The 26317-nt window shown below is 36.6% G+C and overlaps 1 protein-coding gene across 1 annotated transcript in view; it reads right to left on the bottom strand.

Annotated features, from left to right (window-relative positions):
* Positions 1 to 1359: 1359 nt before the first annotated feature.
* The window catches only part of SLC25A16 (solute carrier family 25 member 16), a 34729-nt gene continuing 9771 nt past the window's right edge, over positions 1360 to 26317 (bottom strand). Inside the window, exons 3-9 of the mRNA XM_037029192.1 lie at positions 26062 to 26195; positions 25053 to 25116; positions 13157 to 13278; positions 12853 to 12919; positions 8484 to 8646; positions 5274 to 5342; positions 1360 to 3157 (exon numbers count right to left, since the gene is read on the bottom strand). Coding sequence (XP_036885087.1) covers positions 3001 to 3157; positions 5274 to 5342; positions 8484 to 8646; positions 12853 to 12919; positions 13157 to 13278; positions 25053 to 25116; positions 26062 to 26195 — 776 coding nt within the window. The 3' untranslated portion in view covers positions 1360 to 3000. The remainder of the gene's footprint in view (positions 3158 to 5273; positions 5343 to 8483; positions 8647 to 12852; positions 12920 to 13156; positions 13279 to 25052; positions 25117 to 26061; positions 26196 to 26317) is intronic.

The raw sequence follows: 26317 nt of genomic DNA, 5'->3' as shown, positions 1-26317 counted from the left end.
CCCTACGACTCAGACTCAATTATCTTATTAAAGGAATATTAAATAGTACCTAATAGTATTATCATAGAGATTAAGGCATCGAAAGTATTTAAAACAAGGCATGGAACACACTAAATCCTCAGAAAACATACATGACATTATTTGTCACTGATTTCTAGTACCTAACAGTGTCCGATATTCAAAGAACCGATGTGCACAACACCCTGGCTGGGTTGTTCAGTTGGTTGGAGGACCACCCTGTACACCAAGAGGTTGAGGATTTGATCCTAGGTCAGGGAATATGGGAGGCAACTGACTGATATTTTTCTCCCTCTCCCCCTCCTTTCCTCCCCCCGCCCTCTCTCAAATCAATGAACATGTCCTTGGGTGAGGATTAAAAAAAAAACAAAGAATACATGCAAGGATCTGTGAAAAGTGTACAGTTGCTATATATCACATATGATTGGCTCAACTCTGTAAGGCAATGTATCATTCATATAATATAGGCTTTGTTATCTGCCATTCTTCCTGGCTCAAATTGGAAACAACATTTCTGTGACAAACACCAAATAACTCTCTAAATTGCTTTTTCCATGGACTATGTGTGATTCACTTCTCTTTAGTAGGACATAAGGTCTCCAAAAACAGGGACCAACCCTTCCCTCTCCCCATCAGTAAACATCACTGAGCACCTATTATTATGCCAGACCCTGTGTTTCCTATTGGTGGTGAAGGCATGACTCTACCCTTGAGAGAACTAATTGGGGGAACACAGGTAAACAGGTAGTTACTATAAAGTACAGTATATACTGTATTAGGAAAATACCCAATGTTTGATGTTATTGGGCATCCAAACCAGATTGTAAGCTGAGAGACCTCTTAAGGTAAGCCCCAAAATGCTGATACAATTCCTGGCACATACGGGTGCTAAATAAACAGATGTTGAATTCCCTGGGGGAGAATGGGGTAAGATATTATTATATATATATATATATATACCCACTAACCTTACAGACACTTCCATACAGGCAACCGCTGAGAGCAGGCAGCGGTACCCGCTTAATCCCTAGACCAGACCACTGGCCCATTCTATAGACCAAAGGGGGCTGTAAGAGCACTGAAAGGCAGTAAGAGCAATAATGGAGTTCAAAACAGAAATAGCCCATCTTTAAAGGGAAGATAACCTGGCAAGATGCGCTTGGGTTATCAATCTGAAATGAAGCAGATATAAATAATTATTTTAAATATTCTTCAATTCTGACTGCTTAAATTTAACATTTATGCTTTAACAATATAAATAGTTAAGAGAATTATTGAAATGTGAATACAATTATTTTTACTATCCTATGTAGTCTATAAAAGAACACAAACATATTTTAAAAATATTTTCAGTCCTTTTATTGATAACATAATTGAGATACTTATTTTATACATTTAAATTATCTTGAGATTTGATGACAATATTTAGTTACAGTGTAATCTAGAAATTAAAATATACAAAACAGTTTTAGGACAGAGATGGACACACAGATAGAGAGCAGCTGTGGGGAGGGAGGACTGTGGTAATCACAGGGTGGGAGGTGGGGGTGGAGGACGGTGTGGGGGGAATAGATGGTGATGGACAGAGACTTGACTTTAGGTGAACACACAGTACAGTGTAGAGAAGATGTGCTGTGGAATTGTGAACCTGAAACCTGTATAATTTTATTAACCAGTGTCATCCCAATAAATTCAATAAAAAGGAAAAAAATAAAAATTAAGTAATAGTTTTAGGAACACATGTATCTCCACATGCACACTTACAAAATTATACAAAGATACATATTTGGTTTAAAATAAAGACTTTGAAAATGAAACCCGTTCATTTAATTTTTACTAAGGTGTGACAAGAAATTTTTAATGCAAAAAATACAAATTGAAGCAGATATAACACTTTCAATTTGGTTTTCTAATGTTTTAAATACAAATCACTATTTCTGAGAACAAAACTATAACTGTTTCCCTCCCATTTTTGTCATGCTTATAATAAAACATAAAAAGTACTCTAAACACAATAAATGGAATTCTTACATTTTAAACCATTCCAATATAAAGGATAGCAATTCAAAGAATTTTTGCATTGCTACTTAAGTTTGTATTGCACTAAAATTATTTTACATGGAAGAACTAGTTGGTGTATGTATCATGACAATATTTTAGAAACAGTCTTTGACATTCACATCTATGTTAATGGATACTTCATAGTCCACTTTACCATATTTTCTACTATACACCAAATCATTTAACAAAACAAATCTATAATGCTAATCTGTTTTTAGAGCAGACAGTCAGTATTTACTACTACTGCCTTTGGGAAATACACTGACTTTTTAAAATATATAAATCAGTCATAATACCTGGTAATAACATTTGAGCAATACCTAAAAATTCTTCATTTATTGCTGAGTCTCTATATGACTACATTTTAAATACAACAATTTTTTTAAATGAAGAGAAGAAGAGTTTTGTCCCTTTACCCAGTGGAGCAGTTTTAAGAAGACAAATAGTAATATTCCAATGCTGGGTTCTCAGCTACGGTTTATATACCTTAAAAGTTCATTTCTTTTCATTCTGCTGCAAAGCCTGTTTATTATAATGATAATAACCAATAATAGAATCTTGGACAATCATGATTACAATTAAAAGCTTGGAATAGCATTATAAGCAAAATAGCAACCTTCTGAATCCAATTTTAAGTTAGTTCTACTTCCTAATAACATTTTTAAATGATTTCGAACAATCTAACTGATTAGCCAGCATCAGTTTAGGAATTTTTTCTCAATGTTCTATGGTGCAGCTTTTGGTATCAAAGGTTTAGCAAGTGCTCTTGATTTGTGATGAATAAAAAAGATCAAGTACTAAATACCAGTGGTTCCTGTGACAGGGTAAATGTCCCCTTCAAGTAATGTTCTCCCCAAAATTAAAGGAACATTTTATTTATCCCTCTGAGAGTTTGTTAAGGAAAGAAATCATAAATTTTTTTCAGTTGAGGTGAAACAACTGCTTCATGAGTTCATATGTTGTAAAAGCCACTGCTTGAGAAGGAATGCAGCGAATGTAGTTCAGAGATAAACCACGATACAATCCTTTTCGAATTCCATGTTGTCCATAGACATACTTCATCGTCTCCCGCATGGTACTGAAAGACAGTAGTTACATGATGACGCCTTTAGTCCCACTCATGAAGAAACAATGTTAAGATCCATAACAGCATCTTTAAAAGAAGCTAAAATGCCATCTTGTTGGGAACTGCCCTGCCTGGTTTCAGAAGCTGTAACTCGCCCATGGTTAAGGCTGAGTGAGCGACCTTGGGACCATAAGCCACTAAGGAGACAAAGCTTATCTCCCTGGCAGGGGTGCTGCCTCTGCTCGTTTTAATTCACCCTCTTTGGCCCCCAAAGCTTGATCCATTAGCCAATGATGGGTAAGATTCCTCAAGAGAGGAATGGCCTAAGACAGGCACGATCACGTAGGGGCCCAGGGAAGGACTTGGGGGCTATAGAAAAAGGGGGTGATGGACCCTCGCCTCTCAGCTTTGACACAGCCTGAGTTCTCATTCTGTCTTCAAGAAGTCTCCTAATCTCTTGGCTGTCTTATTTCCCCTGCCTGACTAAAGCCTGAAAACAATGCAGGAGGTGGGTGCCGCCCTGTGCTGGAAAGGGCAAGTTCCCTAGGGCAATCAGGCCTAAGAGAGAATGCATAAAGTCCTATGAAGCCTACTTTGCTAAATACCCTCAATTTAAATGATAAGGGTCCAAGCAGGAAGTGAGTTTGTTCCTCAAAGTTTTATGACCCTTTAGCTATCTGACCCTGACTCAAAATAGGTCCTCAGAGTTCTTTGTATGTTTATCTATTGTTTAATCATTTCTGCCTGACAATGACTGATGAACTTTACATATACACCCTATATTCCTGTGCAAATTGAACCCAATAAAAGCCTGTTAAGGCAAGGGCCAGGGCGCTCTACCCTTGAGAGAGAAGCTGTGCCGTCCCTTTTCCTCCACAGGACTCAGTAGTCTGTGTGAATTTGTCTCGTATCTCATCCATAATGCTATAGACACTGTGGGCTGGTATCTGTGACACCATCTCAAATAGTTTTTGGAAGACAAGTGCTAAAACAAGCTAAAAACTCACAATAAAGCAGTAATGAATTCTAAAGTAGTACAAATAACACTATTTCATAATAATATCTGAAATGCTGTTGTAGTTGTTTTAAAGGCTGTAAGAAGAGTTATCCTTTAAGTTTTCATTTCAGCTCCAGTTTTATACTATAACTAGCAGGTGGTTATAGAGAACTAAAGCTTGAAGGACCATCTTTCACATTTCAGCAATAAAGACTTTCTTGTTTCAAACGGCGTTCTTTTTCCTTTCAAGCCAACGTTTGGGGCATTACCTTTCAAAGGCAATGTGGACTGAGACCTTCGAAAAAATCTGGTGGGTCAATAAAGGCAATTTAAGGTCCTGAACAAACATTCAGCTCTTCCCCCAAGGGACAACAGATCACCAATCAAACAGAATGACTCTAAATATTAATATCTATAGATTAGAGAGAACTCTAGAGCTGTGCTGTGCAATAATGGCAGCTACTAGCCGCATGTGGCTCCTGAGCACTTGAAATGTTGCAAGTCGAAGTTGGGATGCACTGTGAGTGTAAAACACATCCTGGCTTTCAAACACTTAGTATAAAAACAGGATGTAAAATACTGAAATGTTTATGTTATAATATGTTATTTTTATTTTTTTAAGATTTTATTTATTTATCTTCAGAGGAGAAAGGCAGGGGAGAGAAGGAGGGAAACATCAATGTATGGTTGCCTCTCGTGAGTTCCCTGCTGGGAACTGGCCTGCAACCCAGACATGTGCCCTGACTGGGAATCGAATCACAATCGTGTGGTTTGCAGGCCTGCGCTCAATCCATTGAGCTACACCAGCCAGGGCTATAATATTTTAGATATATTAGGTTAAAGAAAAACATTTTTTAATTTCATGTTTATTTTTATACATTTTTTTAAATGTGGCTACCAGAAAATTTTAAAATACATACATGGCTCATGTTCTATTCCTATTTAACCAAGAGCTGTTCTCAAGGAAAAATTTTAATAGGAGGACTGGGACCTGAATTAAAAACTTATAATTAAACTATGGAAGATAAAATGGGTGTTCCAGACTACCGATGAGACACAGTTCTATCTCCCAACTTACTTTAAACATTATATTTCCTAAAGAAAATGAACAAAGATAAATGGAGAACTTACAGGCACTTTTCAAATTCTGGAAGAACAGTTCCTAATTGCATTCGCCTACGAGTTACATCAAATGGATAGCTAAAAGAAGAAAAAGGCATAAGGATTTAAAAATTATTTTCAGTTTTCTGCTTAATAATTATTGAATACAAAGCCCTATATATGCTAAGAAATAATGTACTCCTATTCTCTTGTTGTTTGGGAGTCAGGATACAGGCACGTGGATAAAGTTAAACAATAATACAGAGGTCTCCTGGCCTTTGATTACGTGGCTCCCTCAGGTTAGATGGCTCTTTCCTCCTATCACGATACCAATTGTCATTCCTTCCTTAAGGCCAAAAGAAATGCCACCTCCTGGGGAAAACAAACTGGGTGTTTTTCACAGTTGTAACCCTAAGATGCGTTTTCTCATCTTTGGCACTACTGACATTTTCGGTTAGATACTTGATAGCAATCTAAGAAGGGCTGTCCTGTGCATCGTAGAATATTCAGCTGCATCCCTGGCCTACTACCCATATCTAGAAATCAGTAACACACCTCCAGCTGTGACAACAATAAATGTCTCTAGACATTAATAAATGTTCACTGGAGGCAAAATCACCCCAGTTGAGAACCAGTAATTTAAGAATATCCACCAAGTCCCCTGTATACAGTAGACCAACAAAAATAATTTCTTTAAGGACTATAGTGAACAATACAGATAATTACATTTAGAAAACAGAAGAAATTCTATGTAAAGACTGCCTGAAATGAAATAAACAAAAGCAATCTCTTTTCAGAGTAGGGTCCCAGGTGATTTTTTGCAATTTTATTTTGCTAATATTGACTACTTATGTTAGATCCTGTGCTAAACAATTTATGTACATTATCTCATTCCATCAATTCTCATTCTCACAACAATTCCGGAAAGTAGGTACTGTTATCCTAACATTAACATAAAAAAAATGAGGACCTGGCTGGTGTGGCTCAGTGGATTGGCCACTGGCCTGCAATCACCAGTTCGATTCTAGGTCAGGGCATGTGCCTGGGTTGTGGGCCAGCCCCCTGGTTAGAGGGTTATGAGGGGGAGCCTATTTCTCTGGCACATTGATGTTTCTTCTGTCCTGCACTTTTTCCTTCCTTTCCCTTCTCTAAAAATAAGTAAATAAAATCTTTTTTAAAAAGGTTAAAAAAATTGAGTCATAGAGACATTCTCTAGTGTCACAAAGCTGCTTTCTACTTCCTAACTCAAAGCTCTCCATGGTACCTAAAATATACATAAACGATATATGCCAAAAATAACCATATACTTTTGTATACATTTAAATTATAAAACAGCTATAATTTTTAAAAAACCATGTATGAAGCAGACAGCTCAAGAAGTAACATTATTAACAGCTGAAACTCCCTAAGTACTTCAATAGCATCTCCAGGAATTATTTTTTAATGGGGCATGGGGAGAAGACAACACTTTATGGGGATAAAGGGGCCAAAACCTCAACCTGAAGGATTCAGTTTCCAAGCAGGAAAAGATGTATCGAGGCAGAAGATGACTAGTATAAAGGAGAGAATGCAAGAAGACAAGGTACAAGGATCGGAGCTAGGGAAATAACAATGAGGAAGAAAGGAAACAGCACTGTAGGCAATATTCTAAAGTAAAAAATAATAAGATTTAGTGAGTATATGGATATGTAAAATATAAAAAATGACTCTGAGGCATTATCATGACTAGAAGATAAATGTTCATCAATAAGAAAGAGGAAAGGTGGGAGCTGAGGATTGTCACAAAGAGGAAAGATATATCTGAACTATGGAGTTGGCATTAACTGCATAAGTTCAAGTAGAAACATCCAAGAGCTTGCTGGAGAAGTAATAGTGAGTCAACAAAGGAAATTTAAATTGAACTGGTTATCTGTAGAGAATTAGTTCTCTTTATGAAACCATAAAAATAGATGAGCTATTCTAGATATTTAAGGGAAGAGCAAAAGGATTACTATCTGGCTGGGCCTTAAAAAATTGGCACAGACAGGTAGAGAGAGGAAGACGTGAATCAGCAAAGTACCAGAAAAGGGAAGGTTAGAGAAAATGATAGTTAAGCAAGGGCACTGTTACAAAACCCAAGGAAGGAGAACAATTGAAAGAAAGGTAAAAGACCGGAGAAGGAGCCACTGGATCTGTTAAGAATCAATAGGTACAGAATATAGATTTAGAGGAGAAGCAGGAAAGAGAAGACAGATTTAAGGACCTAAGTTGGAAGTGAGTAACCAAGAAAAAGGGCAGTAAAACCAAGAAGAGAATTAGGATAGCCAGAGGTGATCATGTCTGCAAATGAACAAGTTTCCACAGCCAGGTTTCTAAAAGTAAACCAGACACCTGTTTTCTTCTTCACCCTTACTGTAGCGTGATCTGCCCTCTCACACAAGCACACCAAATTTGCTTTCACAAAGGTAGTAACTGTAAAATCCAATGAACAACTTACTTTTCAGTACTTATCTTATTTGACTTTTCTCTCTCCACTGGATATTCTTTTTTGAGTCTGTGACACTATCACTTCCTGCTGTCCTCTGTTTTACAGGATACTCAGTCATAGAAAGGTTTTCTTCCTATTCCTGAAAAGTTCCTGCTTCTAGTATTCCGGCCTCTTTTTATCTCACTAATCAATCCCTCTTGGTCTGGAGAAATTCTTTGAAGCCAGCTTTCCAATTACAGTATAGTAATACCTTTATGTTTCTGCTAGAACTTAAATTAATATGCAATTCCATGATATTGCTACTGTCTCAATAAGAATATAGTCTTCTTGAGGCAACAACTGTGTTTTCCCTTCAGTGAACCTCCCAATGCCTTATACACTGTCTGACTAAGCAGGCCTTCAAGATTTTAGTGCAAGAGAAGTTGTGCCTCCTTGCATACACAAACACAATAAATGGCTCAAATTTCAGAAACTTCATATAGGCAAAGCAAATTCATGAGAAAATATGGATGAAGACTATATATACTTAGTATTTCTATCTTTTTTTATTTTGAATGAATCCATAGGAATTTGAGTGGGTTCACTAACTTGGTTGATTTGGCACTAAATTTTTTGTAATATGATAAAAGTGCAGACACATCTGAAAAAATGTATTTCTACTTATATTTTGCAAGGAATACTATGTTTTAATAATCTATTAGACAAAAATGATTAACCAATGCTAAAAATCAGGATTGGGTAACTTGACTGAATTAGTGGATGAAGAAACTTACGATATTGTCTGTGCTATAGCTCCAGCAACACCACCACAAAGTAAGTTTATGTGAGTTTTCAAAACTAAGACATTAGGATTGTCTGATGAAGGTCTGCCAAGAAGGGTAGGAGCATGGGAAAGCCCAACACTCTTTAAGGTACCAAAAGTAAAAAATGAAACACCTGAAAAACAAAATATAAATTCACCACGATGCTAAACAGAACATGAGCTGTGAAAAGATACCAATCTTACAAAATAACCAATTAACTCAAGGAACTAACTATGCATTTCCTGTTTCCTGTTGTTCGGCTTAATCTAAGATAAAAAAATAATTAATGTCTATAACTAACCTAAAGACAACAAAATTAGCACCTATAAAAAATTATAGCATTTGTTTTTACACATGAACATAAACAGTTCAGTTCACTGAATAAAGGTATTGGTGAGTATCATGCCATCTTATATAGGAAAAGAATTAAACTATTTCCCAAAGTTTCCCATGAATAAATATTAAATTCATCATCATTAATAACTACAAGTAAATATGAAAACTTCCATTTATAATAACAATAATGGTGACAATGTAAGATAGAAGTAAAAAATTCAGAAGTGAAAAAGCATTGTTATTTTTTTTTCAAAGCATTGTTATTTTAACTGAGTATCTAATTTTGTCTCCAAGAGTTGTGATCAGGAGAGAAATCTTCATATTGGCTTGTAAGACACATGAAATCTAATAAACACTGAATTAAGTTATTGGTAATATGAAATTCGTATTGCTGAAAATTTACATGAGTTTGTAATAGACCCATTAAAGTTGTATGTTAATAAAATGAAGAATAGAATTCAGCCCTGGTAGGTGTGGCTCAGCAGACTGAGTGCCGGCCTGCGAACCAAAAGGTCATGGGTTTGATTACCAGTCTGGGCACATGCTTGGGTTGCAGGCCAGGACCCCAGTGAGGGGCTCATGAGAAGCAACCATACAATGATGTTTTTCTCCCTCCCTTCCCTTCTCAAAAAATAAATAAGTAAAATCTTTAAAAAAAAAAAGAATAGACTTCAAATACCCCTATCACCTGAGCATTACTCAAGATATCCTGATAGCCACTAATATTTTTTTGCCCCCCACCCCCGCTTTTTTCAAATTTTAAAAACATATTTAAAAATATACTTGATGCTTGAGAACAAACAAGCGTTAACAAAAATTCAATCCAGGATATCTCAATATATGCATTTATTCTTTATACAAAATTATAATTTTATAGTATTTGGAAATGATGATATACACTTTTGAAATTTCATACACTTATATTTGGAAAACCTAGTCTAAGGCCTTAATCTAAATACAGAAAAAGTTCACAACAAGAAGGCTCATAACAACATAAACACAAGTAAAAAAATTAGAACTACCTAAATGATGTGGAGTTATAATCAATAAAATATGATGACACAATTAATAAAAATGATGTTTGTAAAGAGTATTCAAAAATATAAAAAATACTCGGAAAATCAGAAAGAATTAAGAAAGGAAATTATATATGTACATATAACTGTGTAAAAATATAATTAAATAATTGAAAATTAAAACAAAAATAAAAGATAGAAAGAAAAGGAAATATAGCAAAAAATTAATGAGCTCTGCTGTCAGTGCGACGGCAGCAACGGTGCCCTGAGGGGCTCTGTCACCGCAAAACAGCTGTCTCCACTGCAAAAAGTACAAGGTATTGAAGAACCCAGAACCACCTCCCCCAAATATACGGCCACTTGGGAGTCGTGGGCTCGTGAGAGTAGTGGAGTGACTGCGTATTGATGCCAACAGCAGCAAAGCCATTGAGACAGATCCTCCATTGGTCCTACAGAAGAAGGAATCACTGTGTCTGAAACTCAGAGACCAGGATCAAGTAATAAGCACATAATTAAAGACCACCGTGCATAGGAGGAAGAAAATAAATTTGTATTATTTATAAAGAGTACGGGAGTAAAGATTCATAAAAATAAGCAAACAAGATGAGAAAGAAATTTAAAAAAAGAAAACCAACACACAGAAATAGAATAGCAAGGTATAGAAACAAGTCTAAATATATCAATAATCATAATAACCATCAAGTGGAATAATTGACAATTAAAATGTTTTACAGACTGGATTAAATAAAATATCTAGCTCTATGATGATTGCAAAAGAAATTCCTAAAACAGAAAGACATGAAAAAGCAGAAAATAAAAAGGATGAAAAAAGATATGCCAGGCAAATACTAACTTGGATATGGCCAAAAAATAATTAGGAGATGGGTGGGAATTTGAACAATGACTAGATGACACTCAGGACTTTTTTTCAAGTTCCAAATGGTATGTAGCCAGGGTTTTAAAAAAAGCATGAAGAACTAAATACAGATATATTGTGGATGAAACAAAGTGAATTTGCTTTGAAACGATTTGAGACGAGGGTGGAGGGAGTAATTATTGTTAGATAAAGCAAGATTTGCCATGAGTTGATCACTACTGAAGCTAGGTAATAGGTCCATGGTAGTTCATCATACTATTGTCTACTTTTGAATATGTTTGAAAATTTCCAAATCTTAAGTAAAAACAAATAAAATAACAAACTCAGTGAATCCAGCTAAAGCAGTAGGAAAAATATTTATACATTAGGGGAAATGAATCTAAAGATTGAAAGTTAATTAGGTAAGCATCCAACTGGAGAATAAACCCAGAGAAAGGAGATGATTAAGACATGAACACAAATCAATGAAATAGAGAATAAAGGTAGACTACAAAAGAGAAAGAATAAACAAAATGAAAAGTGGGACACAACTAGAGATAGAGCAGATATGAAAAAATAAGGAAAACCTTTTAACAAAAAGTTGAAAACCAGCACAAAACAGTCACGTTCATAACAGTAAAGAAAAATATGAATTACCAAAATGACACAAAAACATGAACAGCCCTACAATCACTCAAGAAATTAAACCAGTGTTTAAATGTCAACCCATAATTAAAACCTGAGAAACAGATAACTGTAATCGTTTTATACAGATTCTTCCTGAGGATGGAAAAATGAAGAAATACTCTTCAGTTCATTCTATGAGACCTTGAGGATATTACAAGAAAATTACAAAGTAATTCCACTTATAAATATAGATGTAACACTTATAAAAATAGCACACTGAATCCAACAAGACATAAAAAGATCACTATATCACAATCAATTAGGATTGACATTAGAACATCCATTAATGTCATTCACCATATTAACAGATTAAAGAAAACTATATGATCACCTCAGTAAATACAGAAAAGGGTATCTGATAAAATTCAACAGTAGACAATAGTATAATGAACTGAGTCAGGTAAAAATTCTTATCAAAACTTCTCCAGCCTGATAATTTCTACACACTACAGTAAACATTATACTATACGAAGTATTAGAAATATTCCCTTGAAAATCAGTAATAGTCAAAATGCCCAGGATTATCACTTTTATTTACTGCTGCACTATAGGTCCTTAGCTAGTATAGTAAGATAAGACAAATGTAAATAAAAAAGTTTTTTAAATAAGGATTAGAATGAAGTAAGTAAAATAATAGTATTTGCACAGGATGCGATTACCCACACAGAAAACTCAAAACGTCTACAAGTAACATGGTGGCTGGCTATAATATCAACAAGTAGGATAACAGAAAGTTATAAGATCACATAAAAATTAAATCAAGCAATAAACATAAAATGTAATTTTCTAAAAGACACTACAAAGCTTATAAGGTTTCTATGACTATACTTAGCATAAATGTCCAAAAACTGTACAAAATTTCATTCAAAATCCAAACAAGGTTCTTCCACAACATCAAAAACTGAATCTAGCCCTGGCTGCTGTAGCTCAGTGGACTGAGCATGGGCTGTGAATCAAAGGGTCACCAATTCTATTCCCAGTCAGGTCACATGCCTGGGCTGTGGGCCAGGTCCCCAGTGGGGGCCACATGAGACGCAACCACACATTGATGTTTCTCTCCCTCTTTCTCCCTCCCTTCCTCTCTCTCTTAAAAAATAAATAAAATCTTTAAAAAATGAAACTGATTCTAACATATGTGGAATAGCAAAATATCTACAGTCCTTATATTCCTGGGGGGAAAAAGCATAAAGTCAAGGGACTTATCTTACCAAATATAAGACTTCATAGAAAACTGCATTCTATTACTGTTCTAAAAAATTAGCACTGAGGATCACTGGAGAAAGGAGGGACTGACTGCTTAGTAAATGGTAATAAATCAAACAGTTAACCTTCAGGAGGAAGAGAAATAATCCTGACAGATTAGTGACTTAAATATAAAATGCTAGACTTTAAAAATCATTCTTAGAAGTAATAAAAAAAAGATTCTGCCAAATTTGAAACATACCCGCATACGGAGCCATTCCTAATATAGTAGGCATCAGGCCTCTGTAAAATCCAAGGAAACCACCTTCCTTTTGAGTGAAGAAAAACAACAGAAGCAAGATTACATTGCTCTCATTATGCTAAACATCAAAGAACAAAAGCATACATTATAATAAAAAATTATTCTGGGAACAACCTTGAAACACAGATGTGTTTTCGTAATTATTACTAATTACTTGTAAGCAAAAGAATTATTTATATAACATTCACAATATTTTCCTACATATAAAAAACATGTTATATAGATGAGAAAAGTAAATATGTACCTTTGCATAAATCATTCTGAATGCATGAATAATCCCTGTGTAAGTGTGTTCCCCCTTCACTTGAAATGCTAGGCGTACTCTAACCATGTCAAGAGGGTAGGTACAAATAACTGCAGTCATACCTGAAAAAAAGTAGAAAACTTCAATGTACAAGAAATTTGGGGGCACATATATAACTTTTTCTTATCATTAAATCATACCATATATATAGAAGATATCTTTATACACACACACATATATCTTTCCTGTCATTTGTTTTGTTGTAAAATTATAGCAATGATGAAAACCCAGTGAAAGCAAAGTGAACCCTGGCTGGTACAGCTCAGTGGCCAGGGTGCCAACCTGCAAACCAAAAGGTCGCCAGTTTGATTCCCGCTCAGGATACATGCCTGGCTTGTGACTCCCTAGTTGGGGGCGTGTGAGAGGCAAGTGATCAGTGACACATCTCTCACATATTGAGGTTTCTCTCTCTCTCTCTCTCCCTTCCTCTCTCTTTAAAAATTAATAAATAAAATCTTTTTTAAAAAAGGAGATATTGATACAATTATATCATAGTATCATCAGCTGAAAAAAAAACCTTGTAAATAAAAGGTCGGTTTGTAAAAATTTCTTCAAGTTCTTCCCATGATGAAGTTATACTGTTAGCACCAAAATAGTACAGTTAAGTGGATGGTGCATATTTTTCAAATTCTATTACTTGTCTATTCCAAGGTAAGATATCAGAAGAAAAACTATTTCCATAGCACTAGACAAAATATCTGACTTTTAGTTTCTCTAATCCTAAAATGGAGAGATGCTTTACCTACCTAAAAAACTATTATAAAAATAAAATAAAGGTGCTTTATTTATAAAGGGTGCGTTTAAAAATTTTTAAACATTATAATTTTCATTTTTGAATTTAGATAAATTTGTTATTGACTAAACATATTAAAAAATATAAATGTCACAGGAAATAGAAACAATGTGTTTTAGGGGTAAGATCATGTCATAAGAAAATTGAATACTAAGTTCTAGATTTTCATCAATATGATTTCAAATTCCATAAACTACCCAGATGAGTTATTTTTTTAATTAAAAAAATCTCTCTTTGTAAAGTATCAAAAGAAACGTATGTTTAATGTAGGAAAACTAGAAAGTAAAGACAATAAAAAATGAAATATTCATTCTCCGGTAATAACCACCTATATATCCCAAACTTTTTGTATGTGTACATCTACACACAACACACACACACACTTAAAACTTGTAATTCTATTTTGTAGTCAATATTTTTTAACTTTATATTGTGAACATCTTTCCAAGTGAGAAAAACATTACTTGGATGTACTATAATAGTAAACAATCTTCTTAGACAGGTTGTCTCCATTATGTGCTCCACTGATACAGCAAACAATGCTTTGATGAATGTCCTTGTAACTATTAAATATTTTTGTGCACCTTTTCCATTATGGATAAGTTCCTACAATCAAATTATTAGGTCAAAGAGCAAGACTTTTAATAAAAATTGCTCTCTGAATAATTGTGCCAATTTATAATGCCATCATTAGAATAAAAGTCCTATTTCTCTGACTTCTTGGTAGTACTAGATTATTAGACAAAAGACTAAATTATTCCATCATTTTCTCAACAACTGATGGGCAAAAAGTATTCATTATCTGTTATTTTGGCATGTTTCTCATATGGCTTGTGTGTGTGTGTGGTGGTTTTATAACTTCATTTGTCAATCGTTGGTCAGTTCTCATCCACAGTGACTGTGTAGATTTTGAAAGTGGTTACCTATTTAGTATAAAGGTAATCAGTGTACACAGCTTGTTTGGTGAACCTTCATCCTCATGACATTTTCTGGACACCTGCACATGAACACATGTGCACAAGGATATGGGGCATTCCTTTTTCCTTTGCCCCAGTTTTATTGAAACACACACACACCTGGAGTTCTAGGCAAATCTCCAGACTCCTTTGAGCACCCAAGGGCACTCTTGACACTCGCTCTATAAATACACTTGGGAAGGTTAACGGTACATTCTCTGTTCTAACTTGTGGTTGGCAGAACGGCCATTCTTCTCGCCAGTCAAGTTGAGATGTGCTTACAGTTTTTGTGTATGTGCCAACTTTTGTTCTTCTCCCTTCGGTCAGGAAACTGAGGATTTATGATAAATTCAAACCAACTGAGACTATAGGATGAGACTGTCCCTAAAGTCTCATCCTCTTTTTATCTCTATATTCTAGAGTCCCAGGAGCTGTGGTAACCCAAGCACATACTTTAGTTGGCAATTAAATTTGGTAATTTGGAAAGCTTTAGAAGCATCTAACATTACCTTCCACAATTACTATATGCTTAAATAGAAAGCAAAAAATCTCTGGTGGGAAACTATATTTCTAACCATAATATCAAAAACAGATAGCCCTGGTGAGGCAGGAGATGGAATTGGAAGTCTTGAGACACTGCAGCAGTCATCAGTCAGCATCCTGGTTTCCGATAATCATCCTGTGACACCTGATAATAATTAGAATTGTGGTTTCCTTCCTGAGAGGGCAATCGAGGAGGATTGTGGGAAATTGCATGTGCAGAAGCTTAAGTACAAACCCTATAAAGCATGTAGCTGTTCGATAGAAGAGGGCCATCTTCTGGCCGGAGATGGCCCACTCCCATGTTGAGAAGTGTACTTTCCTTAATAAATTTCCCACTTGCTTTCCTTTACAATATCTTCGTTCGCGACCTCCAAGAACCTGGACCTTGTCTCCATCTGCAGCACTGGGTTATTAGAACTTTGGAGATTGTATTCTGAAAATACGGTAAATATAATTTTTTATTCTGCTCAGGTAAGAAGCATAAAGAATTTCTTCACGAAAGAACTAACAATACAAGGAGAAAGCAGTAGAGAGAAGAGAGGAGTAAATATTAGAAATTGGATAACACAGGGCTGGAGTAGAGGAGTATATGCTAACTCTCATCAAGCTCCTTCTTTCCCAATTTATCAATGAATATGGAAGTAGGTTTGAGTTTTCCGAGCTGGCTTTCCTACCAGCGTACCACCATCCTTCCCCATCTGAGGCTTCCACAGAGGGAACAGCATCCAAAATTTATATACACATCCAGAGATTGAAGTTCAACCACTAATATATGATTTCCAAGTAAATACTTTAGACAAATGGGGGGCTCCAGCATCAGGAATACAAAAGCTAAGCTAAGGAAGCTGGCTTAGAGCAGATGTCCATAGTAGTTCAATTCTACTATATCTTATCCTTTGGATGCAAATGATTTTCTCAAGCCTGATAATTAAGTATCACTTGAAAATAACTAAAAAATACTTGTCTATAGCTGTGTACAACCTCTGATGAGTACAGTATCTAAAATAATGCTCTTAGAGAATATTTAGGAAGAGATAATTCAATTATGACATCTAGGAAACACATTTGCAATCATTATTACACAAACGAAAAAAAATGACTTTGGATGCCTTTTATACAATAGTCTCATGTGGAAACCAGAGGTCTCAGGTAACTACATCATTTCAGTCTAGCCAAAGGGCTAGAGAGCAGATGTCTGAACATTATGTGCCCCCCGCCACCAACCCCACGCAGGCACAAATCGGGCCTTGGATCTATTAACTTAGGAAAGTTAGTTCTGATTTCAAAAACTTCAAGAGTTGGACTACTAGTTCAAAAGAACAATTTCTCCAAATATATAGGAAGCTTGTTGCTTTTGAATTCTAGATTGGGGCTCAAGAGGGATAGAATTCCCTTTTAAATAAATTTATCTAAAAAAGATGCCTCAAAGTCATGTTGAAATTCTCAAAACAACAGTGTGTAGTCTGTTTTAATAATCATTGGATGCACCATACGGCAATTCTAACTGCTTATGTCCAGGCTCTGGCCCTGACTGGTTGCTGCCCACGTCATACTAGTTGTTAAATATTTTGAATGTCACCTCTATTTACAACTAAAAATTTCCCTGTGTTACAAATAAGACAAAAAGAAGAAATTATGTGGCTGGCTGAAGGGCATGTAGCAAGTCACTGCCATGGAAGATTTGATGACGGTATCTCATATTTATGGAGGGCCTACATCTTTCACAACGTTTTCATAGACACGGAGTTGACCAACCATAAGCTCCACTTTAACAAATGGATAAACGAACTGTGGAAAGCTTGGATGGCCTGCAGATAGTCAAAGGACAGGGATGAAATGAAGGCCAGCCAGGATCTCAGGAAGCATTCTGTCCTTTCCCCTGCTGGCCTTGAGCCAAAACACCAAACTGGAGTAGGCCAGAGGACAGACAGCAAGTAGAACTTTAGCTTATTAGCTCTAGTTTCTAACAACTTCCTTTTTTCCCCATCTTCTCTTTATCCTGTCACTCTTAGTTCCACAGAAACTACGACTGATGTCAAACAACTGAAACATAAAAAAGGAAATAAGTACTTCCTTTAATATACAAACCTTGAATCTCAGTCTCCAGGTTTTCCTTATTCTGGCTGACTGAGATTCAACGTGTATTTGCAGGATGAGGTAAAAGGTTAAAGTTCAAGAAATATTTAAAATGAGCTCTTTAAAAAAGAGTTTATTTATTTATTTTTAGAGAGGGGAGGGGAGAGAGAAAAAGAGGGAGATAAACATCCATGTGTGGTTGCCTCCCGACTGTCTCCCACTGGGGACCTGTCCTGCAACCCAGGCATGTGCCCTGACCGGGACACCAACTGGCAACCCCTTGGTTCACAGGCCAGTGCTCAATCCACTGAGCCACACAAGTGAGGGCAAAAATGAGCTCTTTTGAAATGATAGTGAAAACATACATACCATTTTTTACTTTGCAAATACAAAATTCAAACTTAGATTCAAAGGCCACCAAAAGCACAGGAGCAAAGATACCAGATAGAAATAAATTTAACCAGAACATTCATTTCAACTCTTTAAAATCATAGAAACAAGACCTACTTAAACATGGTAAAAAAAGAAAAAAAAAAGGAAATACTGGATAATGGAAGCACTAATCTTATTTATAATAACTAGAATTTTTAAAACGTTTTTCTGTAAAAACATAATTGAAGCTCCTTTTGTTTACTATTGTTTTCTAGTATATACCGAAACCCTGATGTTAACATGTCTTTTGTTTCAGCAAAATGGAACCAGAAGCACCATTTGAATGAACATGTGATTCAATAATCAAGCGTCATGAAAAGGAAGTAATATCCTTTAGGATTTGACTCATATTCATCATATTCATAATCCTACCTCACCTTTCTTACAACCCTCAAAGAATTTTGACCATTCACCTGTAAAGTTAAATTCAAGAAACAGAAAATTAAAAAGTGATACAAGAAATCGTACACTTTAAGATTTGGAAACAACTAAAATTTCTCTTCCATAAAAGGAAGATGATCATAACACTTTTCTCATAGCGTTGTTCCATGGACTACATGTCAAGTGCCAAAAATGACCTGTCACAGGCTCAGGTCTGTGAACAGCACACAGCAAATGCACAATACTGTCAGCTAACGTTGCTCACCAGTACCGTCGTGCCAGTGTAAAAAGCTGAAACACTTTTACCCCGCCCGGACAACAGCTGTTGCTTCAACTCCCCAAGATCGCCCCTGCAACGGCTCTGACAGCACTCTCCCCCCACTGGAACTCCGACCCCACCACCACCACCACCACTACACACCATCTCATGATCTGGCCACAAAAAAGAGTTAAATGGGGGCTTCAGAACCTATTTGTTAGTATCTCTGCATTGAGTTGCTAAATACAGGGTCTGGCATAAGTAAGGCCTGCTGGAGTGTGGCTGGTAGGGTAATATTCTGAGTGTAATAATTTATAGTTTCAATTTCAACATTTCACCTACAATGTCATATGGTATGCTTGAGTATGAGATTGTTAGTTATAGAATTATATGCTTATGATGTTGTAATGAACAATTTTATAATTTTTTTAAAAAGTGTTATTTGTGCCATATCCTGTATTTTGAATATTATTCTTGGTTATTTTTATTACTCATTGTACTTGGGGCAGCCAGCTGGAAGTCAAGAAGAGCTAAATAAACAGCGCATAAGGCAATACCGTAGATAAGTAGGTCAGGTGGAACAGCATAAATCTAGGTATAAAGGCATAAGGCTGAGAGTCATTAATTTCAGAGCCTAAAGTAGTATTTGGTAAATTCCTAAGACATGTCATCTAAGACCAAGATTGTTCTCTCAACAACCAAGAAGATAATTATCAACGGCTGTAGTATCTCCAACATCTATCTAAAGATTTTTTTTTCTGGTCTTTGGGGCTTACCTGCTTACATCTAACTGCATTCCTTTCCCCAGCATCCAACACATGGAGACCTCGAGGTCTTTAGAACTACCAGAATGCTTACTCACATATACTGAAGACCGGGGGCCTATGTACTCAGAAGGTGAAATACTGTTGATGCTCCAGCCACACATACCTTTCTCTCCGCCACTACTAGTGCCCACAAAGGCATGGTACAAAATCTTGGTTCCAGAAACCTGACACCACCATGAAGTATGTCATACCCTGACTAAAGTAACAACCAACACAGTTATCCAAAATCTTATAAACCCTATGATAACCACTACAATTAAGGGTTTTTAAAAAAGATTTATTTACTTTTAGAGAGAGGGTAAAAGAGGGAGAAAAATAGGGAGAGAAACATTGATATGAGAAACATTGATCTGCTGTCTTTCAAAGGACCCTGGATCCAGACTCCTTTGAGTACCCAAGGGCACATTTCTTGACACTTGCTCTATAAATACACTTGGGAAGGTTAATGGTACATTCTCTGTTCTAACTCATGGTTGGCAGAACGGCCATTCTTCTTGCCAGTCAAGTTGAGATGTGCCTTGCACAGACAGATCAATGTTTGGTCTGTTTGTGCAACAAACAGTTCAATGTGCCTTGGTCAATTCCTCCTCTTGGTCAATGTGCCCCAATCAGTGTGCCTTGGTCTATTCCTCCTTGGGTCCAACTTCTTTGGGACTCTGAGCTTCCTGAACTTCCTGGAAGTCTATTTCCTTTGCCAGATTGGGGAAGTTCTCATTCATTATCTGTTCAAATAAGTTTTCAATTTCTTGCTCTTCCTCTTCTCCTCCTGGTCCAGCACCTGTACAATGCAGATGCTGGACCATTTAAAGATGTCCTGGAGGTTCCTGAACCCCTCCTCATTTTTTTAAAATTCTTGTTTCTTCATTCTTTTAGGGTTGGATGTTTCTTTCTTCCTTTTGGTCCACACCGTTGATCTGAGTCCCAGTTTCCCTCCCATCACTATTGGTTCCCTGTACATTTTCCTTTATTTCACTTAGTGTAACCTTCATTTTTTCATCTAATTTGTGACCAAATTCAACCAATTTTGTGAGCATCCTGATTACAAGTGTTTTGAACTGTGCATCTGATAGGTTGGCTATCTCTTCGTTACTTACTTTTGTAATTTTTCTGGAGCTTTGATCTTTTCTTTCATTTGGGCCATTTTTTCTTGCCTCGGCTCACCTGCTGCATAGTAAGGGGCGGGGCCTTAGGTGCTCACTGGGCAGGGCAACGGTGCTGTGTTGTGATGCTGTATGTGGGGAAGGGGTCCGAGAGGGAACAATGGTGCTTGCTCAGCTCTGTGCCGGTTTTCAGTCACTTCCCCTGCTACCCAAAAGCAAAGTGGGCCCTTTTGGTGCTGATTCCTGGATGGGTGGGTTTGTGTACGTTCTAGGACCCTGTGGGTCTCTCCAATAAACTTTTCTGTGAGGCTGGGAGTTTCAGTGGTTTGAGGCTTTATTTCCCCTTGCTACAAGCCTCCTCAGAGTGTCTGTCTCCGCCCTTCCTACCGGTCTGGATGAGTGTGTCTTCTTTAACTCCTTGGTTGTCGGACTTCCATACAGTTCGATTTTTCTGTCAGTTCTGGTTGTTTTTTGTTTTTAAATTGTTGTCCTTCTTTTTGTTGTGCGAGGAGGCAAAGTGTGTCTACCTACACCTCCATCTTGGCCAGAAGTTATCAATAAAATCCTTTTTTTAATTAAAATCAAAAATATAAATTTGAGCCCTGTCAGGTGTGGCTCAATGTATTGGGCACCAGCCTCCAAATGGACAGGTTGCCAGTTTGATTCCTAGTCAGGGTACATGCCTGAGTTGCAGAACAGGTCCCCAGTTGAATGTGTACAAGAGATAATTGATCGATGTTTTTCTCCCTCCCTTCCCCTCTCTTTAAAAGTAAATAAACAAAATCTTAAAAAACACAAACTGATAAGGGGACTTCGGGTCAAGATGGAGTCGCAGGTAGACATGCTTTGCCTCCTTGCATAGAAAGAATTACAACCAGAACTCAAAACCAAGTAATACCCAGAACCATCAGAAAATGGAGCTGAGCTGTATGGAGGTCTGACAAATAAGGATTTAAAGAAGCCACATTCATCCAGATGGGTAGATGGGGCAGAGTTTTAGAGCCCAGACAAGGTGCAGCTCAGGAGACAGTAGCATCAGTGGTGGAGCAGGCAGTCTCACATTCACATACAGTGAATAAAAATCGGGAGGGACCCTGGCTGGTGTAGCTCAGTGGATTGAGCACAGGCTTGCGAACCAAAGCATTGCCGGTTTGATTCCCAGTCAGGGCACATGTCTGGGTTGCAGGCCATATCCCCAGTATGGTGTGTGCTAGAGGCAACCATACATTGATGTTTCACTCCCTCTCTTTCTCCCTCCCTTCCCCAACTCTCTAAAATAAATAAATAAAATCTTTTTAAAAATTGGGAGGGATACCTTGGGAGCAATGAATCCCAGCCCTAGACCAGCCTACATAGCCCAGGGTTCCAGCACACAGAAGATAAAACCCCATTACCTCTGGCTGTAAAAACCAGTGGTAGTTGGAGCAGTGGAAGAAACTGCTGGCTTTTCGTTGCTTAAAGGCCCATGCGGGCTTAGAACATACACAAACACCACAGCAGCAGCTGGAAGGGCGCCAACTACATATTGATGGTGAGTGAGGTGAATGGAAGCAGGACAAGTGCCCAGCTGGCTTCCAGAAGCCAGGCAGCAGCACTGACGCCTCTCCAAGCCCCCTCCCCCTGCCACACACACGCAGAGTCACAAAGCTGTGAAGGGAATTGCCCCCTCCTGGCAACTACCTAAGGCTTGGCCCCACATAATCTACAGATGTATTTTCTACATAGGCCCCACTACTAAGACAGGGAGTCAAAGCAGTTCTACCTAATATACAGAAACACAGGGAGGCCACCAAATTGAGGAGGCAAAGAAATAAGGCCCAAATGAAAGAACAGAACAAAACCCCAGAAAAAAGAACTAAATGAAATGGAGATACCTAACCTATCAGGTGTGAATTTCAAAACACTGGCTATCAGGATGCTCAGAGAACCACTGAGTACAGCAACAAAATAAAAGAAGAAATAAAAGATACACTAAGTGAAATAAATAAATATATATATACAGAAAACCAACAGTGAAGAGAAGTTGGGATTCAAATCAACAATTTGAAACAAAAGGAAGAAATAAATATTCAACCAGAACAGAAAGAAGAAACAGGAATCCAAAAAAATAAGTAAAAAATAATAATAATTAACACACCCAAACAAAAAAACGAGGATAGGCTGAGGAACCCATGGGACAACTTTAATAAAATCAACTTCCAAATTTAAGGGTACCAGAAGGAGAAGAGGAAGAGCAAGAAACTGAATACTTATTTGAAAAAATAATAAAAGAAAACTTCCCTAATCTGGTGAAGGAAATAAGACATAAAAACCCAGGAAGCGCAGAGAGTCCTCAACAAGATGGACCCAAAGAGGACCACACCAAGACTCATCATACTCAAAATGCCAAAGGTTATAGATAGAGAAAATCTTAAAAGCAGCAAGAGAAAAGCAGAGAGTAGCCTACAAAGGAGTTCCCATAAGACTATCAGCTGAATTTCTCAAAAGTAACTTTGCAGGCCAGAGAACTGGCAAGAAATATTCAGTTATAAAAGCAAGAACCTACAACCTAAATTACTCTATCCAGTAAAGCTATGATTTAGAATGGAAGGGAAGATAAAGTGCTTCCCAGACCAGGTTAAGTTAAAGGAATTCATTATTCCCAAGCCATTATTAAAGGGATTTATTTAAGAAAAAGAAGATCAAAACTATGAACATTAAAATGACAACAAACTCACAACTATCAACAACTGAACCTAAAAAACAAAAACAAAAACAAACTAAGCAAACAACCAGAACAGGAACAGAATCATTTGGAGGGTTGTCAGCTGAGAGGGGAAGGGGGAGAACAGGGAAAAGGTGAAGGGATTAAGAAGCATAATTGGTAGGTACAAAATAGACAATAGACGAGGATGTTAAGAATATACAGGAAATGAAGAAGCCAAAGAGCTTATATGCATGACTCATGGACATAAACTAAGAAGGGCAACTGCTGGAAGGAAAGGGGGCACTGGGAAGAGGCGGGCAAAGGGGGGAAAACTGGAACAATAAAATATACTAAAAAAATTTGGTAAGAACTACTGTTGGTATGGAATGTAGGGGAAAAGGCTGTTAAAAAGATTATGGAGATCAGCTTGTCAAATCCTATTAAAATTTAAATACAGCCCTGGCTGGTATGGCTTAGTAGATCGAGTGTGGGCCTATGAACCAAAAGGCCACAGGTTCACTGGCAAGTCTAGGGCACATGCCTGGGCTGCAGGCCAGGCCCCCAGTAGGGGACATGCAAGGAGGCAACCACACATTGATGTTTCTCTCCCTCTCTTTCTCCTTCCCTTCCCATTTCTAGAAATAAATAAAATCTTTATTTTTTTAAAATACATACATCTTCTCATAAATAATTTCTCTTCTCAAAAATCTGTTCTATAGATATCATCACAGGAGCATATGTTCTCTGTGAAACAAATACTGAAAATATCCCAAATGTCAATCAATTGGGGACTGATTAAATAAATCACGGTACATTCATACCTTAGAATGTAACACAATAAAACACAAGACAAGGTAAGACAAGAAGTCTGACCTCTAAAAAAAAACTACAATACAATTCTTTAACAAAATAAGATCTATGTACTGATATATAGAGATAACTCAAAGAAAAGTTCTTATCCTATAAAGTAGTATTAGAAAAAAGCAAACATAAGACATTGCTAAGAGTGATTGCTTCTAGGGAGTGATACTATTTTCATTATATAGGAGTAGGTATTACTATAGTCAGTATAACTTTTAAAAAATTTTGTTAAAATTTTTATTCATTTATTTTGGACAGAGGGGAAGGGAGGGAGAAAGGGAGAGAAATGTCGACATGTGGTTGCCTCTTGCACAGCCCCTCCTGGGGACCTGGCCCGAAACCCAGGCATGTGCCCTGACTGGAAATTGAACTGGTGACTCTTTGGTTCATCAGCTGGCACTCAATCCACTAGGCCACACCAGTCAGGGCCTAATTTTTTTAAAGAAAAAAATAAACATTTTCAGGAAAATTGTCAAAGGAAATGACATAATTTTCACATAGTTGTAAGTTTAGATTATTCCTTACCATCTTCCACTGTAAAATAAAATACTCTTTTTGAGTTGGGATATTCATAATTTCTTGCTTTTTTAAAAAAAGATTCTATTTATTTTTAGAGAGGGGAAGGGAGGGAGAGAAAGATCGATGTGTGGTTGCCTCTTGCGCGCCCCTTACTGGGGATCTGCCCCACAACCTAGGCATGTGCCCTGACTGGGAATCAAATAGGCAACCTTTTGTTTTGCAGGCCAGCACTCAATCCACTAAGCCACATTAGCCAGGGCAGGATATTAACAATTTCTTATATAGTTGAATAAAGAAAGATAACAAATGTATGCTGTTAATCAGTATCACACATATCACCTAAACCAAATTGTTTTAATAGAAAATAAGTTTGTTAGAAATAAAATAAACCCATTCCTCTTACCTGCCAAAGATCCAGCCATTAATCTGTGCACATGACCAGAAATTCCCAGCTTTGTAGTAATCAACTAGAAACCAAAAACATCAAATTACGTTAAGATATTTTAAAAATGTTACCCATTTCACTGTTTAATAATGAAGACTTATTTCAAAAAGAGTAACAGAACTAGTAATGAGAAATATTATATGTGAGTGAAATGACTACAACTATATGAAGATGAATCTTTCTTCTATCACGCCATAAATAGGTCAGATATTTTCTCTATAGCCTCTGCTCTAATTTTGTATTTTTACAGATGCAGTCTAGCTTAGGATCAACAAATATATTACACATTGATGATTACAAATGAAGTGTAAATTGGAGTAGTAGGAATAAAATGCTTCTACAGACAATATAGTCTTCAGATACCGAAGGCATCCGTTCCATCTGACAGACTACTTTACAACGTTGTTCCCATGTCTACTGTTTACTTTGCGTCTTAAGATACCCTACAAAACGTAACATACATAACCCCTTTCTGTGCTAACATGTTTGAGAGGATAAACTTTCACTCTGCTAGAAAAGAGAAATTTGATCAATGAGTAAGATGGGAAAAGCTGTTAACTTAGATCATTACTTAAAAACAGGTTTTTTTACAATATGGTTTCGCTATTTTATATAATAAGAAAATCCAAAGCCACAATGTTCCCCTCCTACAATTGAGAAACACATAAATACTAAAGAGCTATTAATATTTTATGGATTTATTATTACCTACTTGAAGAGTACTTTGGCTCTTTTTCTTAAGTGGGAATATACACAATTTACTGAAAAATGACTACTAACAATTCTGAAATAGATAACTCTACATCTAAGTTATATTTAAAATTTTTAACTATCGTAAATCTTATTCCTTCAAAAAGACATTACTTTACCCATTCATCCAAAGTAATTTTAAAGACCAAAGCAAATGCCTTGTCAACTAAGAATGATAGTTAAGGACACAAAACAAGAAAACAAAATGAAAGGTCACCGTTTTATAATGCTCAAACGCCATAAACTGGATGGCCCCATAGGGAAAGATTCGAATCATCATCGCACCATTCCCTTTATACAGTCCAAGGTATCCCTCCTTTTTGGGAACAGCACACAATGTAGAAAATACTCCTATTTTTAGAAATATTTATAGAAGACAAATACTGTTAAAACAGAGAAAACTAACAATTCAAATTTTCATGACAATCACAAAGATTACTAATATCATCACCTATAATATAATTTTATTTAAG

This window comes from Sturnira hondurensis, unplaced genomic scaffold, assembly GCF_014824575.4.
Source record: "Sturnira hondurensis isolate 20B ecotype Veracruz unplaced genomic scaffold, ASM1482457v3 Scaffold0020237, whole genome shotgun sequence".
Classification (NCBI taxonomy): domain Eukaryota; kingdom Metazoa; phylum Chordata; class Mammalia; order Chiroptera; family Phyllostomidae; genus Sturnira; species Sturnira hondurensis.
Note: the sequence above shows the minus strand (reverse complement) of the source record. Positions and strands in the feature narration are given on the sequence as shown.